A 13,929-nucleotide genomic window follows, 5' to 3' on the forward strand; every position below is an offset into this window, starting at 1 on the left:
TCCTATGGATGAAGACAGTGGGTCGGGAGTGAAGGAGGGTGGGGTGGGACCTGGGTGGAGGGGAGTTATGGGGGGGAAAAAGAGGAACAAATGTAATAATCTGAACAATAAAGATTTAATTAATTTAAAAAAATAAAAAAAACAGTTTTATTATTGTTGTTTTAAAAATATATAGAGATAAGTTTAAAGAAAAGGAAGGACATATTCCAACTAAAAAGGCCTATGCTCTTCATTTTAATAGATCTATTTGGTCACAGGCATGATGAATTTTGACTAACAATGGTTTAATGAGTATAGTTTAAATACTGTTTAATATGTCTGTAATTAATCTACTACAAAATTTACTACAGGAAGATTTAAAATTGGTTCTGTTTTAATGTATCACTGTGTGCAACCATTTCTTTAAAACCAACAAAAAGTGCCGAAACCGGTTTGGCTCAGTGGATAGAGCGTCGGCTTGCGGACTGAAAGGTCCCGGAGTCGATTCTGGTCAAGGGCATGTACCTGGGTTGCGGGCACATCTCCCGTGGGAGATGTGCAGGAGGCAGCTGATCGATGTTTCTCTCTCATCGATGTTTCTAACTATCTCTCTCCCTTCCTCTCTGTAAAAAAAAAATCAATAAAATATATTTTTTTTAAAAAAAAGATTGGGCTTTTTTAAAAAATAAAAATAAAAAATAAAACCAACAAAAAGAATAAAATAATCTGAAAACTGAAAAAAAAGAAGAAAAGGAAGGACAAAGAAATATCATTAAAATCCTAATATAAAGAAAGCCAGAGTAAGGAGCTGAAAATGTTTAATTGGATGTGATAGTGATGTAAAAACTTATATCATTCTTAACTACATTTTTTTTGAATTGAAAATATGAGAAAATTAACTTTGCCCATGATATAATTATAGGACAGAATGGATATAACATAATCTCATTGAAAGAAGTGATTAATGAACACTGAGCAATTCAATACTTATAATCAAATTTAGAAAAAAATATAGACTAGCAATATAAAAACAATTTGGAGTCCCATCTTTCTTTTTTTAAATTTTTTTACTGATTAAGTTATTACATGTATGTCCTTATCCCCACATTACCCCCCATCCTCCCCATTCATGCCCTCACCCTCATTGTCTGTGTCCATTGGTTAGGCCTATGGAGTCCCATCTTTCATATTCTGATCCTCCTGCTTAGAACAAGTACGAGAGCTGGACAAAAACCAAACCAAAACAAAATCACCTATTGAGGGCAATGGAGAATAAAGATAGTGACCCTTTATTTGACCACGATCCTAAAAAAGAAGAAACCCTAAAGGAGGTGATTTTGGCACTTGGCCCACTTTTCTCATATAGACATGTTTTTGAAAGAAGCAGTTCAAAGTCTTAGTAGTTGAACAAAAATTTTAACACACTTATGGGAAAAAAGAAGCTCAGGGGCCAAAAGGGAGGAAGCACTTAGAAAAACCTCTGATCCAAGGTGGGACTCTGTAGAATTACACCCGAGAGTAGTGGTGAACCAGAAAATTACTAGCTCTATCACCTTGACTGCATTATGTCATGTAGTATTCTAATGCCTACCAAAAGCAAACATAATTGTACTTAAACAATATAAACAAATGGTCTCACTAAAGTTAATTTGAAAATTAAATACAGAAAAATATATAAATACAAAATATTAAAATTCTCAGAATAACTCAAGTAAGAAACATATGACTTCAGCATGGAACAGTAAACACTGTTACTGAAAAAAAAATTAAGAAAAATTAAAGGGCTATATGAGATATTTATAGTTTGGAAGTCACAATCTTGAGGGAGATTTCTGGATGCAGTATAACTCCAAATACAATATATCTATAAATTCCATTCCTTGTCAAAACCACAACAAATTGTTTTTAACTTGTATATTAGCAAATTAAATCTAAAATCTAAACAACTGCAAAGAATCAAGAATAGCTTAATCTTTCTTGAAAAAAAGGACAAGGTTGGAAAGACCTTACTCAACAAGATATTCATATTATTTTTAAAAAATATGTTTTTTATTGATATTTAGAGAGACAGGAAGGGAGAGAGGGATAGAGAGATAGAAACACTGATGAGAGAGGAACATCATCGATCGGCTGCCTCCTGCACACCCCTACAATGGGGATTGAGCCTGCCAACTGGGCATGTACCCTGATGGGGAATCAAACTTGTTACCTCTTGGTTTCTGGGTCAACACTCAACTGCTGAGCTACACCAGCTGGGCAAGATATTCATCTTAATTAAACACTATAAGTAAATATGGCATTATGGCACAAGGATAGACAAACAGACAAATGTGGTGCAACTGATTGCTAAACAAGAATATAGTACATAGGTATACTTGATTTGTGACAAAATTGGCAGAGCATGGGGGAAAGAAGAGTGGGTTGTTTTTTTTTTTCATATAAATGGTGCTGGGTCATCTGACATCATATTATTCCCATCCTCATTAAATTCACAAAACTTAATTCTAGATGGAAGATTCACCTAAGTATAAAAATCAAGAAGGTAAGGTAGGAAAAATGTAGGCAAAGGTATCACCTACAACAGAAAAAGCACTAACAAACAAAACTAGATAAACTGTTTCATTAAAATTTACAATTTCCATTATCAAAACAGATCATATAGATAATGATAAGAAAAGCAGAAAATAGGAGGTTAGATAGATAGATAGATAGATAGATGATAGATTGACAGATTGACAGATATAATAATCATTAAAGGGCTCAATTTAAAAATACATAGGAACCTTTAAAATTAATAAAAAGAAGATAAGTAACTGCATTTTTTAATTAAAAAAGGATTTCAACAGGTAAATTACAAAAGAGGAAAATGAAAGACCAATAAATATATAAGAGAGTGCTCAACTTCATTAATCATCAGGAAAATGCAAACTAAAAATACAATGGAACAACATTGTACTTCTACCAAAATGGCGCAAACATAAGATTGATAATGCTAAGCATTGTTAAAGATATGAAGAAATATGAACTCTCATATGCTTCTGTTGAGTAAACTTACCTAGCCACTTTAGAAAACCAAGTGGCATTATGTAATGGAATTGAACTTGCATAAACACTATGAATCAGAAATACTACTCCATGTTATTTACCCAAAAGGTATACATATAAATGTGAAATCCAACTAAGAGTAATGTACAAGCAGCACTGCTATGTAAAACATAGCATTATTTATAATGGCCCCAAACTAGAAAATTCCAATGACTATCATCAGTGAGATAGATTAATAAATTCTAATATTTTTTAATAAATTCTAATCTTTTGTAATTTTATTCCCACAAAGGAATAAAAATGGAATAAAAATAAACTTTTGCTATATACAACATGGATGAATCTCATAAACATAATGTTGAACAAAAGAAGCCAGAGACAAAAGAATACATACTGTACAATCCCACTTATATAAAATTCAAAAAATACAAAACTAACCTAGTATTAAAAGTGAGGGTAGTGAATCTGAAGGGGAGCAAGAATAGTATCAAGAAAAGGAGCACAATGTTGGGCTATTGGAATACTAATAACATTCTACTTTTGGATTTCGGTGATGGTAACATAAGTGTGTTCATTTGTTCATTGAGCTTTTAACTCTGCATTTGTGTAATACTTGAATTTAAAATGTGAATACATACTTGTACCTACGTGTGTGTGTGTGTGTGTGTGTGTGTGTGTGTGTGTGTGTGTGTGTTTGATTCCTGGTCAGGGTACATTCCCAGTTGGCAGGCTCGATCCCCATTGTAGGGGTGTGCAGGAGGCAGCCAATGGATGATGTTCCTCTCTCATCAGTGTTTCTATCTCTCTATCCCTCTCTCCCTTCCTGTCTCTCTAAATATCAATAAAAAACATATTTTAACAAACATCATTTAACAAAATGTGGGCCAGTCTCTTCTAGGAATGCTCTTTGACATGCTACTAAAACAGTGGTTCTCAACCTTGGCTGCACATTAGAATCACCTGGAAATCTTTTTAAAATCCTGATTTCTGGGCCTCATCCTCCGGAAATTCTGTTTCTTTGTTATGGGGTGGGGCCACAACATTAGTAACAAAGAAACAGAATTTCTGGAGGATGAGGCCCAGAAATCAGGATTTTAAAAAGATTCCCAGGTGATTCTAATGTGCAGCCAAGGTTGAGAACCACTGTACTAAAACAAAGGGGGCCTAATAAAAGGTGACAGGTGAAAATTTGACTCTGGGTGCTAGACATATAGTGCAATATAAGATCTTGTAACATAGAAAGTCATATGTTCATGTTGACCAATATCACTCCAATCAATTTAATATTTTTTTTAAAAAATCAAGATTTTTAGAGAGAGGAAGGGAGAGGAAGAAAGAGAAACATCTATGTGAGAGGGAGACATCGATTGGCTGCCTCCTGCCAGGGACTGAGCCCACAATCTAGGAATGTGCCCTGACCTGGAATCTAATAGGCAACCTTTCAGTGCATGGGATGACACCCAACTAACTGAGCCACACTGGCCAGAGCTAAAAATATTTTTACCTATATTAATCACAATAAAAAAGTGTTTGGTTATTCAAGTTCCAATTATATATGTTAACCTATAATTTAAAAGTTTATTTTGAAAGTCTATATTTAAACTTTCCTTCATCATCCCAAAGATGCCCAATTTTATCATTTGTGTATGTTTTTTATTTTATTGGATATTGTAACATGCTATATGACAATGGATTATATATTCAGTACAATCAATGTCTGAAAAGTATTCAAGATCTCTGGATCCTAAAATATGATAACAGATTTCTGTATAATGAATAACAAGGTAAAAGCATTAAAACAATGCAATTATGAAATGTAGTCACACTACATCATACAATTCTCAAAAATTCTTAGCTATACCTTTGTGTTCATTGTGTACTGTTTCACTGTGTTTGAAAGGGCAGGGAGGGAGTAAAATGAGTAAAACCCAAAGAAATTGTAATGTATACCTCATGTTTTCAGCCGAGTCTTCTGGCATTGGAGCAACAGTTTGTACAGCTGGAAGGTTTTTGCTGGTAGCACCATTCACAAAACTAGAAGAGGAGGAAGAGGACGAGGACCCTGAATCCACTGCACCTGTTTCCAAAATAATAATTTTTAACCTTAGACATAAATTTATTTAACAAAATAATTTTTATTACATTATTGCTATCTGATTTTGAAGAATTACTCATCTAAATTACAAAACAGATTTTAACAATTAAAAAATCATTGGCTATTATTACACTAATAACTATTTATAATTATAGTTAATGTGTTGCATTAAATCCCAGTTGATTTCCTAATATTAATCTAACAAAACTACATATTATAAATGTGGTCTAAATAAAAAACATCAACAAATGAAAATAATTTTAGATAAAGTGGGACTGATAAAACCATGCAAAGTTAGATGTGGAAAATTTATCTGTTTTATGGTTATGCTGTAATAATTTTAGTTTCCATCATCGAAGATATAATTAACAATAAAGTGTCTGAGTATAAATTTGTGGCACTAGAGCACCAAATGCTTATTTTGATAGAATGATTATATAAAAACAGCTATAATGAGTATAACTATACCTGATTTTAAAATGAGTTCTCAATGATATGAAGATGGCATTTTAGAACAGACTTTTTTATAATTCATAAGTATATGAAATAGCTGTGGAGTTGAGAGACATCTAGTGTTCCTAAATATTATTTTATCTTCTATTAATTCCCATAAAAAATGATTGCTTCCTGGGATTTCCACTCTTAACATACAGCATCTCTGTACCAAAATATAGGCTATCCCCCCAAAATGTATACATATTTCAAAAGCTGATAATTCACTTAATTTTCATTCCTTTTCACATTTAACAGATTTGAAATAATGGGTAAAGCCAGACTAAGCTTTGAACAAAGAAAATTTATCCCAAAGTGCCACTAGACTTTTTTTTTATAGGGATACATAAAAGATAAATTTTACAGAACAAAATCAGCAACAGTCGATAAATTAAGGGCACACAAATAACGAAAGAAATTATTCTTGATGTTTGCGATTCCATTACTTAACTTTATCAGAGTTCCTGGACTAGAATGTTCATCAGTTTGAAAAAAGGCATTGACAAAAAATTTTATTCATTTCTGTAGATTCTTTTATATTCTGAAAATGAACTGTATATTAATAAACACTGACTTTATAATCATTCAAAGTGTGTATACATTTTTTGGGGCACCTCGTATAAACTGGATAACAGGACCCATTTAGACTGGCCCACAAAATGTGTGTGCACATTTTGTAAGGCAACAAAACCTCTAAGGAGGGAGTTTATTACTTACACTAGAGGTCTGGTGCACGAAAATCGTGCAGGGAGGCGGGTCTTTTAGCCCAGCCTGTGCCCTTTCACAGTCCGGGACCCCTCAGAGGATGTCCAACATCCCTCTCGCAGTCCGGAGCTCTCACAGTCCAGGACCCCTCTCTCCTTACCATCTGCCTGCAGCGGAGGTGGGAGAGGGTCCCCCACTGCCACTGTGCTCGCCAGCTGTGAGCTCAGCTTCTGGCTGAGCGGCACTCCCCCTGAGGGAGCTCACTGACCACCAGGGGGCAGCTCCTGCATTGAGCGTCTGCCCCTGGTGGTCACTGTGCATCATAGTGATTGGTCGTTCTGCTGTTCTGTTGATTTGCATATTAAGGTCTTTTATATAGGATTTTATTTTTCATTATAATATTATATACTTCATACTATCAGACCTCTTGTTACCATTACTTCCTATATCTCTTATTAATTCATAAAATAGACATTAGAACAAAATAACTTGTTTCATATAAAGATAAAAAGCTGATTTAATTTTTCATTTGCCTATATTTTAAAAATAAGGACTTATTTAATAAATACCAAGTGCAGATTTTTTTCTACTACATTGGCACATTGGCATATGTTAAATACCTTAACACATTTTCTGGTATATATTTGGTAAAATAAAAACATTTATATTCCTATATCTAGAAAGAAAAATGAATATAAAGAGTAAGATTGTAAACAGAATACAAAAATTTTATATAAAGTCTTCAGAAAAGACAAATGTATTTATTTATAATACAGGTAAATCAAAGATGTTATGTTCTTTAGCACAATGCCATCAATGATGTTTATTTGTTCATATAAATATCAGAGTACATTCTACTTACTATAACCCCATAAACGTGTTGCTCATGATATGTCACTCTGGTGGTATGATAAACAACACAGATACAGAAAGCACAAAGAGCTATGAAATTAATAATCTAAGTAATAATAATAGATGGAAAAGTTCAAGGCTATACAGTTTGGAGAAGAGAAAGCTACTATAATCAGGGAAGAAAAGTCATGGATCATCTTGCGCTGTATAAATACCTAAAATGGAATCACAAAGATTTGTGTAAGGATTTATTTAGCTATTAATCAATAGGAACATTTCTGGAAATTTACCAAAAATTTTTAAAAAGGCTATTTTAGGCAGGCTTTTAAAGTTTGTAGTGATTTGGAATTGTCTGTCCCTAGAATCATTAGAAAAATGTTGGACAATGAATTGGAAACAATTGTAATCTAGGTATATATACTAATTCAATGTGATACAATGGTTCTTAGTCACATGCATTTTTTTTATCAAGTTGAAGATCTTACATATCATCAAGGTTCTTAGTGGTGCTCTGCCTTCCCTTAGAGGAGTTAGCAAAAAATATATAGATTAGGATTCAACCAGTAAATGTCATGAAATCTAGTTTCTATCACTAACATACTTAGTACACCTTGTTATTCTTGATAAAATGTACTACTTTTTTACATATTAAACTTCAGTGTTCAAATTACCATTGGTTTTGCTCTCCAAATACCTTTCAGCAATCTGATTTCACTCTGAAAGTAAGTAGTACTATGTTTTGAGAAGACTCAAAACCACAATTACTAAGTGTCCTCTCAAATGACCATGAAAAAATATACCCTAGAATTAGACAAATTCTGAAAGGTAGTAACATAAGGTAGAACCTTCGTAAAGATTAAGATAACCTTAAGTGATCAGGGTATTTTATTTTTAATATCAAATAAACACAAAAATGAAGATACAGAAAACAAAAAGAAAAAGATGAGATATCACAAAAATATATAAGGACGATACCTGTTGTATTAATCATACTTTTTGGTGTAGCTCCAGTAGCAGCAAATATATTAGAAGTGCTGCCTGTTGGCAGCCCACTTCCAGCTGCAGTGGCTCCCACAGTGGTTACAGCTAAACTACCTGGAGGTGGCTTCTTCACAGGCACCACGACACTCCTGCAAAGAAATAAATGATAGGCAATAATAAACACAAGGTTTTGATGAATTGTAATCCTACTGTGGCAGATACATATAGACAACATATTATTTTCTTTTCTTTCTTTCCCTTGCTTTAAAAATGAGCACAACTTCATTGTTGAAAACAATATGGATACTAAGTATATTGTAAAGTGTATTCACTACTATAATTCATGTAGCAAACATTTATACAGAACTGAAGTTTTCAAACATTTCTCAAGATGGCATGTGGGCTATAATCATGAATTTGGGAAAATGTGTGCTCAATTTAGAATATTTTGCATATGCACACTGTTTGTTTTTTTTTGCAAAATATACATAAAATGTCCATCTTACCACATTTTATTCTCCATCTGTAAAATAGTCATAAGAACTTTGAAAAACAAATTCTAAGTCTTCTTCATAGTAAAGCAAAAAATTAAACCAAGAACTCTTATACTAAGGTTATATTTTTATTTTTATGGACAAAATTGAATTATTTATCATAGTAGGAATGTAATGAAAAAGAACTAAGACTATACACTAGACATTTGGTGAAAATCTATTAGCTTTTAAGCCTTGACTTTTTGAACATAGGAGCTGAGTATTTTCTTCCATATTTCTTTAGCATATTTAAATGAATTTCACACAAAAAAGACTGAATGTGACAACCTTAAATTATAAATGAGTAGGAATATTAGCTAATTTAAAAGATAAAGAAATTATTTTTCTGACATAATACTAGGTATCGTTATTTCTTTGCAGGAGGCTTTATTATTCTCAAAGTCTATAGCACTGCTACTTCATTTAATGCATACTTTCAAGAATACATTGAACTTATTTATCTAGAACAATGATTTTTCATCAGATTGATGATTTTTCATCAATCTTTTTCATCTCATGGCACACATAAACTAATTACTAAATTTCTGCAGCCCACCAAAAATATGTTATATATTTTGCCAATCTGACAAAAATTAGGTATAATTTTGCTTCATTCACATCAGACAGCTATTGTTGTGTTGGCTGTTGTCATTTTTTAATTTGACAACCTAAGGGAAAAGAGGCTAATTCCCTGACTAAACAATCAGGTATTGCATGTTTTAAAAATTCTTGCAACACACCAGTGTGTCTCTGCACACCAGCTGAAATATCACTGATCTTGAAATTAGATGTTTTAAGCTCAAGTGTAATGCTTGAAAACTGGTTATGGAGAGTGCAAAATATCCAATCTAAATTAGATCTTTAAGTATACTTATATTTTACAATTTTCCCCTTTAAAAAGCTCTACTTCAAAAAATGTGTCTCAATGGCTCATGCTCAAATAAGTTTATGACTTAAACTTTCTTAATGCCAATACTTCTATTAATGTCATCAATGACTTCTTCAATGTTAAAAGTCTAAATTTGTAAAAATTAGTATTCTTAACTTTAGGAATTATTAGTAAATATTATTAATTATTATTCTTTAATTTTTATAACCAAAGGTTATAACCTTGAAAATTTGACATGAGCCAAAAAATTTTCTTCATGACTTATGGGTACTTGGTTCTTTTCTTTCTATGGGTATATTCAAATTCATTACACTCAACCCTGAACTCTCAACTATTTATTAAACTATCCAAATCACATATTATGTTTTCATCACTTCATTGGCCATTGTTTCTCTAATTACTTCATTTATACCATTGAGAGGCAATATGACATAGAAAGAATATAGGATGTGGACTTAGAAAATTAAGTCATTAGAACTAAATCACTCTCAAGCTATGTGATCTTAAATTTGTTTATCACTGTAAAAATGGCAAGATGAATACCACTATGTCACATATAAGGGGGGAGATTAAAGACTATTTAAAAAGACTTTGTCAAGTATGAGTTATCTTATAGATGTTAACAATTGTTACCACTGTCTAAACTGAAATAATTATCTGCCTTTAAGATACACAGTATCAAGTTATAATGAGCTACATAAAGATCAATGCAAAAAAGAAAAAAATGTAATTTGGGGTTTATCTTCTCTAAATGTCAAAACTAATGTTGAGATGCACTATTTCACTAACTACCTAGAAAGAAAACAAAATTACCAAGTCCTGAAAATAAGTCATTAGTGAAACTATAATACTTTTTATCTACATCTCTCATTAATATCTTTATGGATAAAATAAAGAAACACAGGCTGATTAACAGTGCTGTGATACAAATTTACAGATGGTAGAGACACAACTACCCAAAATTTCTGATTAACAGATCATTACCACCTTTGGGCAAAAACTCTCTCTGTAAGACTAGTGCAGACAATTTGTCAAGTGCTAAAGCTAGAGAACTGTAGTATGAAAAATTAGTTACATGGATGAGAGAAAAAAAGAATTTAACCTCAACAACCTGTAACAATGGCTTGTAATAAATGCAAACATTATATGCATGTCTACTAAAAAAACAAAGCATCTGATTTAATAGCAATTAACATGAAAGTCTCCAGACACTTCATTGACAGCAAATTCAGCAGTGTCTGATAGATGGCATGGTATTTATTATAGTAGCACAGTGGATAAAAACCCAGTTATTAATGACAGCAAACCTGAGTTAGAAGCCTACCTCCAACAATTACCAAGACATATGGGCATATGTTACATTGAGCAAGTAAATCTGTCTAAAGCTCCATTCAATTTGAAACTCATTAAATTGTTATAAAGATAAAAGGATATAATGCATATAAAGTGCTTAGCACTTTACCTGGAATACTGCAAGTGGTCAATACATTTTAGCTATTATTGATACTTTTATGACTCCCAAAAGAACTGATGCAATCTGGGTCTATATCAGTACCCAACTGAAAGAAGCAATAAATCTGATACACTTTTTGATTGTCAGATCTCATAAACAAAATCCTATGTGTACTTTGGGGTACCATATGTCAAGAATAATGACAAACAGTATCATGTCCACAGGGGGACAGTTAGGTTGATAGCAAATCTGGAAATCAAGTCATGTGAGAAAAGGCTGAAAGACTAAAATATTTTACCAATTAAAAATCTGATAAGGAAACAAGTATATGAGAAGGAAATAAGGTGAAACTTCCATGCGTATCCAAATATCAAATTAGGGCTAACAAGAGGAAGAATATCTAGTAAATTTCATTAATTCCATAATGGCTTAGATGATCACGTCACAGGGATGTGTTGAGATAGGTGGAAAGCTGGATTTGACTGTTTCCTTAGATTCTTACTCTGTCTACAACCTAATGCATTAATAAGAACTACTATATCCCCTTTGATTATTATAGCTACATCATTTATCTGGAATCAAAGGACTGTACATTCCATTCTTAATACCATTTCCTCACCAACACTATCCATTCCATAACACTTGAAACCATTCTATGTCCTAAGAAATCTATTTTATAAATAATTTGAAAGCTTACACTTACCAGTATGTGTTACTAATACATTCATTATCTTTTGGAATGTTGCTATATATATGTGTGTGTGTGTGTGTGTGTGTGTGTGTGTGTGTGTATTTGACAGTATTACAGATGTCTCCCATTTTTTCCCTATTTGCCCCCCTCCAACCTACTCCTGTCCTATCCCAGGCCTTCCCCACATTATTTTCTCTGTCCCTGGATTATGCATATATTCTTTAGTTAATCTCTTCCTGCTCTCACCTCCTGCCCCCCGGAGGTCTGTTATCCTGTTCTTTGTATTCCTATCTCCGGTACTATTTTGTTCATCAGTTTATGTTGTTCATTAGATTCCACATATAAGTGAGATCATGTGATATTTGTTTTTCTCTAACTGGCTTATTTCCTTAGCATAATTCTCTCCAGGTCCATCCATGCTGTCTCAAGGGTAAGAAATACTTCTTTTTTATAGCTGCGTAGTATTCCATTATGTAAATGTACCACAGCTTTTTTTTTTTTACACTCATCTATTGATGGGCACTTGGACTGTTTCCATATCTTAGCTCTTGAAAATAATGCTGCCATGAACATAAGGGAACATACCTTCTTTCTAATTGGTGTCTCAGGATTCTTAGGATATTTTCCAAGAAGTGAGTTCATTGGGTCAAACAGCAGTTCCATTTTCATTTTTTTAGGAACCTCTATATTGTTTTCCATAGCGGCTGCACCAGTCTGCATTCCCACCAGCAGTACACTAAGGTTCCCTTTTCTCCACATCCTTGTCAGCACTTGTTTGTTGATTTATTAATGGTGTCCATTTTGGCTCTTAAAAATCTTCTATCAGGTTGTTACTCAACATTTGTCATTTGGTTACCTATTCCACCTATTCTAGATGTCTATTGTACCCACTTGGGTTCATAAATTTCCTGAAAAAATACAAGTTTTTGGAATAAAAACAAAATTTCTAGGTTGAACATATACTTTTCATCTGGATTTTAAAAATATAGCCACCCAGAAGTTAAGAGCCTCTAACCTAAAATATTAACATATTCCACTCTTCTACATTCGCTATTTATACTGCTAGAATCCTAGAATCCTCTAAATTACACACAATTTCCACTGCATTTTTCTATCTTAAAAGTATTCTTTCCATCATGTTTTCCCACACAATTTCACAATTGAAAACTATAAAGAAGTGGATAATTCCCTTATATAAATATAACTTTCCCATACTCCAAGATTATAAAGGTTATCAATAAAATATGATGATAACCCTACAGAGTGAAGCGTCCCAGGTTTGATTCTGGACAAGGGCACATGCCCAGTTTCAGGCTCAATCCCAGTAGAAGACGTGCAGGAGGCAGCCAATCAATGATTCTCTCTCATCTTTGATGTTTCTATTTCTCTCTCCTTCTCCCTTGTATAAAATCAATAAAAATATATTTAAAAAAAATATTGAAAGCCAGGAAATTATGCAATCTAATTCACTTCACCAAAATATCCCATTGAAAAGAAAGAAACGAGAGAGAAACCAAGATGGCAGCGTAGGTAAACACCGGAGTTTGCTGCCTCGAACAACCACTTCAAAAATACAACTAAAAGATGGAACGGACATCACTCAGAACCACAGGAAAGCTGGCTGAGGGGAAATTCTTCAACTAGAAGGAAAGAGGACAGCATACCGAGACTCAGAGGAGGCGCAGTGCGGAAAATACAAAGGTGCGGAGGTGCGTGCAGAGCGGGCTGTTGGCTGAGGGTGCGGTTGTCTGTTTCAATCGGGAGGGAGTCGCAGACTCTGAGCTCCTGTTCTGGGTGAGTCTCTAGGGACCCAGACTCAAACAGGAGAAGCGGGACTGTCTGGCATCAGTCGGAACGCAAGGGCAGCTTTCTCTCCGAGGTTTGCAGCGGTTGCTGGCACTCTGAAAGGCAGAGCCTATAATTGCTCCCTCCCCCCGCCCTGTTGATCCCCTGAGACGTGCCCCGCCCAAGCCCTGTGCAGAGCCATTTGCCGGATAACTTCAGGCAAAGGCTAGATTAGCACCTCCCCAGAGGACAGAAGTTTTCCCACTGCAGACACAGCTGATTCTCACAGCCAGTTGGCCTGGAGGTCAAATCCCCCTAGTATTAACTACAACAATCAAGGCTTAACTACAACAAGACTGAGCACAAAGACCACAAGGGGGTACACCAAGAGTGTCCTCCGCAGGTAATTGGAGAGGCTGAACCACTGGA

General features: G+C 33.9%; 1 protein-coding gene across 1 annotated transcript in view; it reads right to left on the bottom strand.

The window, feature by feature from the left end:
• Positions 1-13,929, bottom strand: part of NBEA (neurobeachin) — a gene marked incomplete at its 3' end in the record, with an annotated part of 537,034 nt that overhangs the window by 149,397 nt on the left and 373,708 nt on the right. The window contains exons 32-33 of the mRNA XM_015569799.1: positions 8,144-8,298; positions 4,975-5,101 (exon numbers count right to left, since the gene is read on the bottom strand). Of these exons, the coding sequence (XP_015425285.1) occupies positions 4,975-5,101; positions 8,144-8,298 (282 nt within the window). The remainder of the gene's footprint in view (positions 1-4,974; positions 5,102-8,143; positions 8,299-13,929) is intronic.

The sequence above is a fragment of the Myotis davidii genome, unplaced genomic scaffold (assembly GCF_000327345.1).
Source record: "Myotis davidii unplaced genomic scaffold, ASM32734v1 scaffold144, whole genome shotgun sequence".
NCBI lineage: Eukaryota > Metazoa > Chordata > Mammalia > Chiroptera > Vespertilionidae > Myotis > Myotis davidii.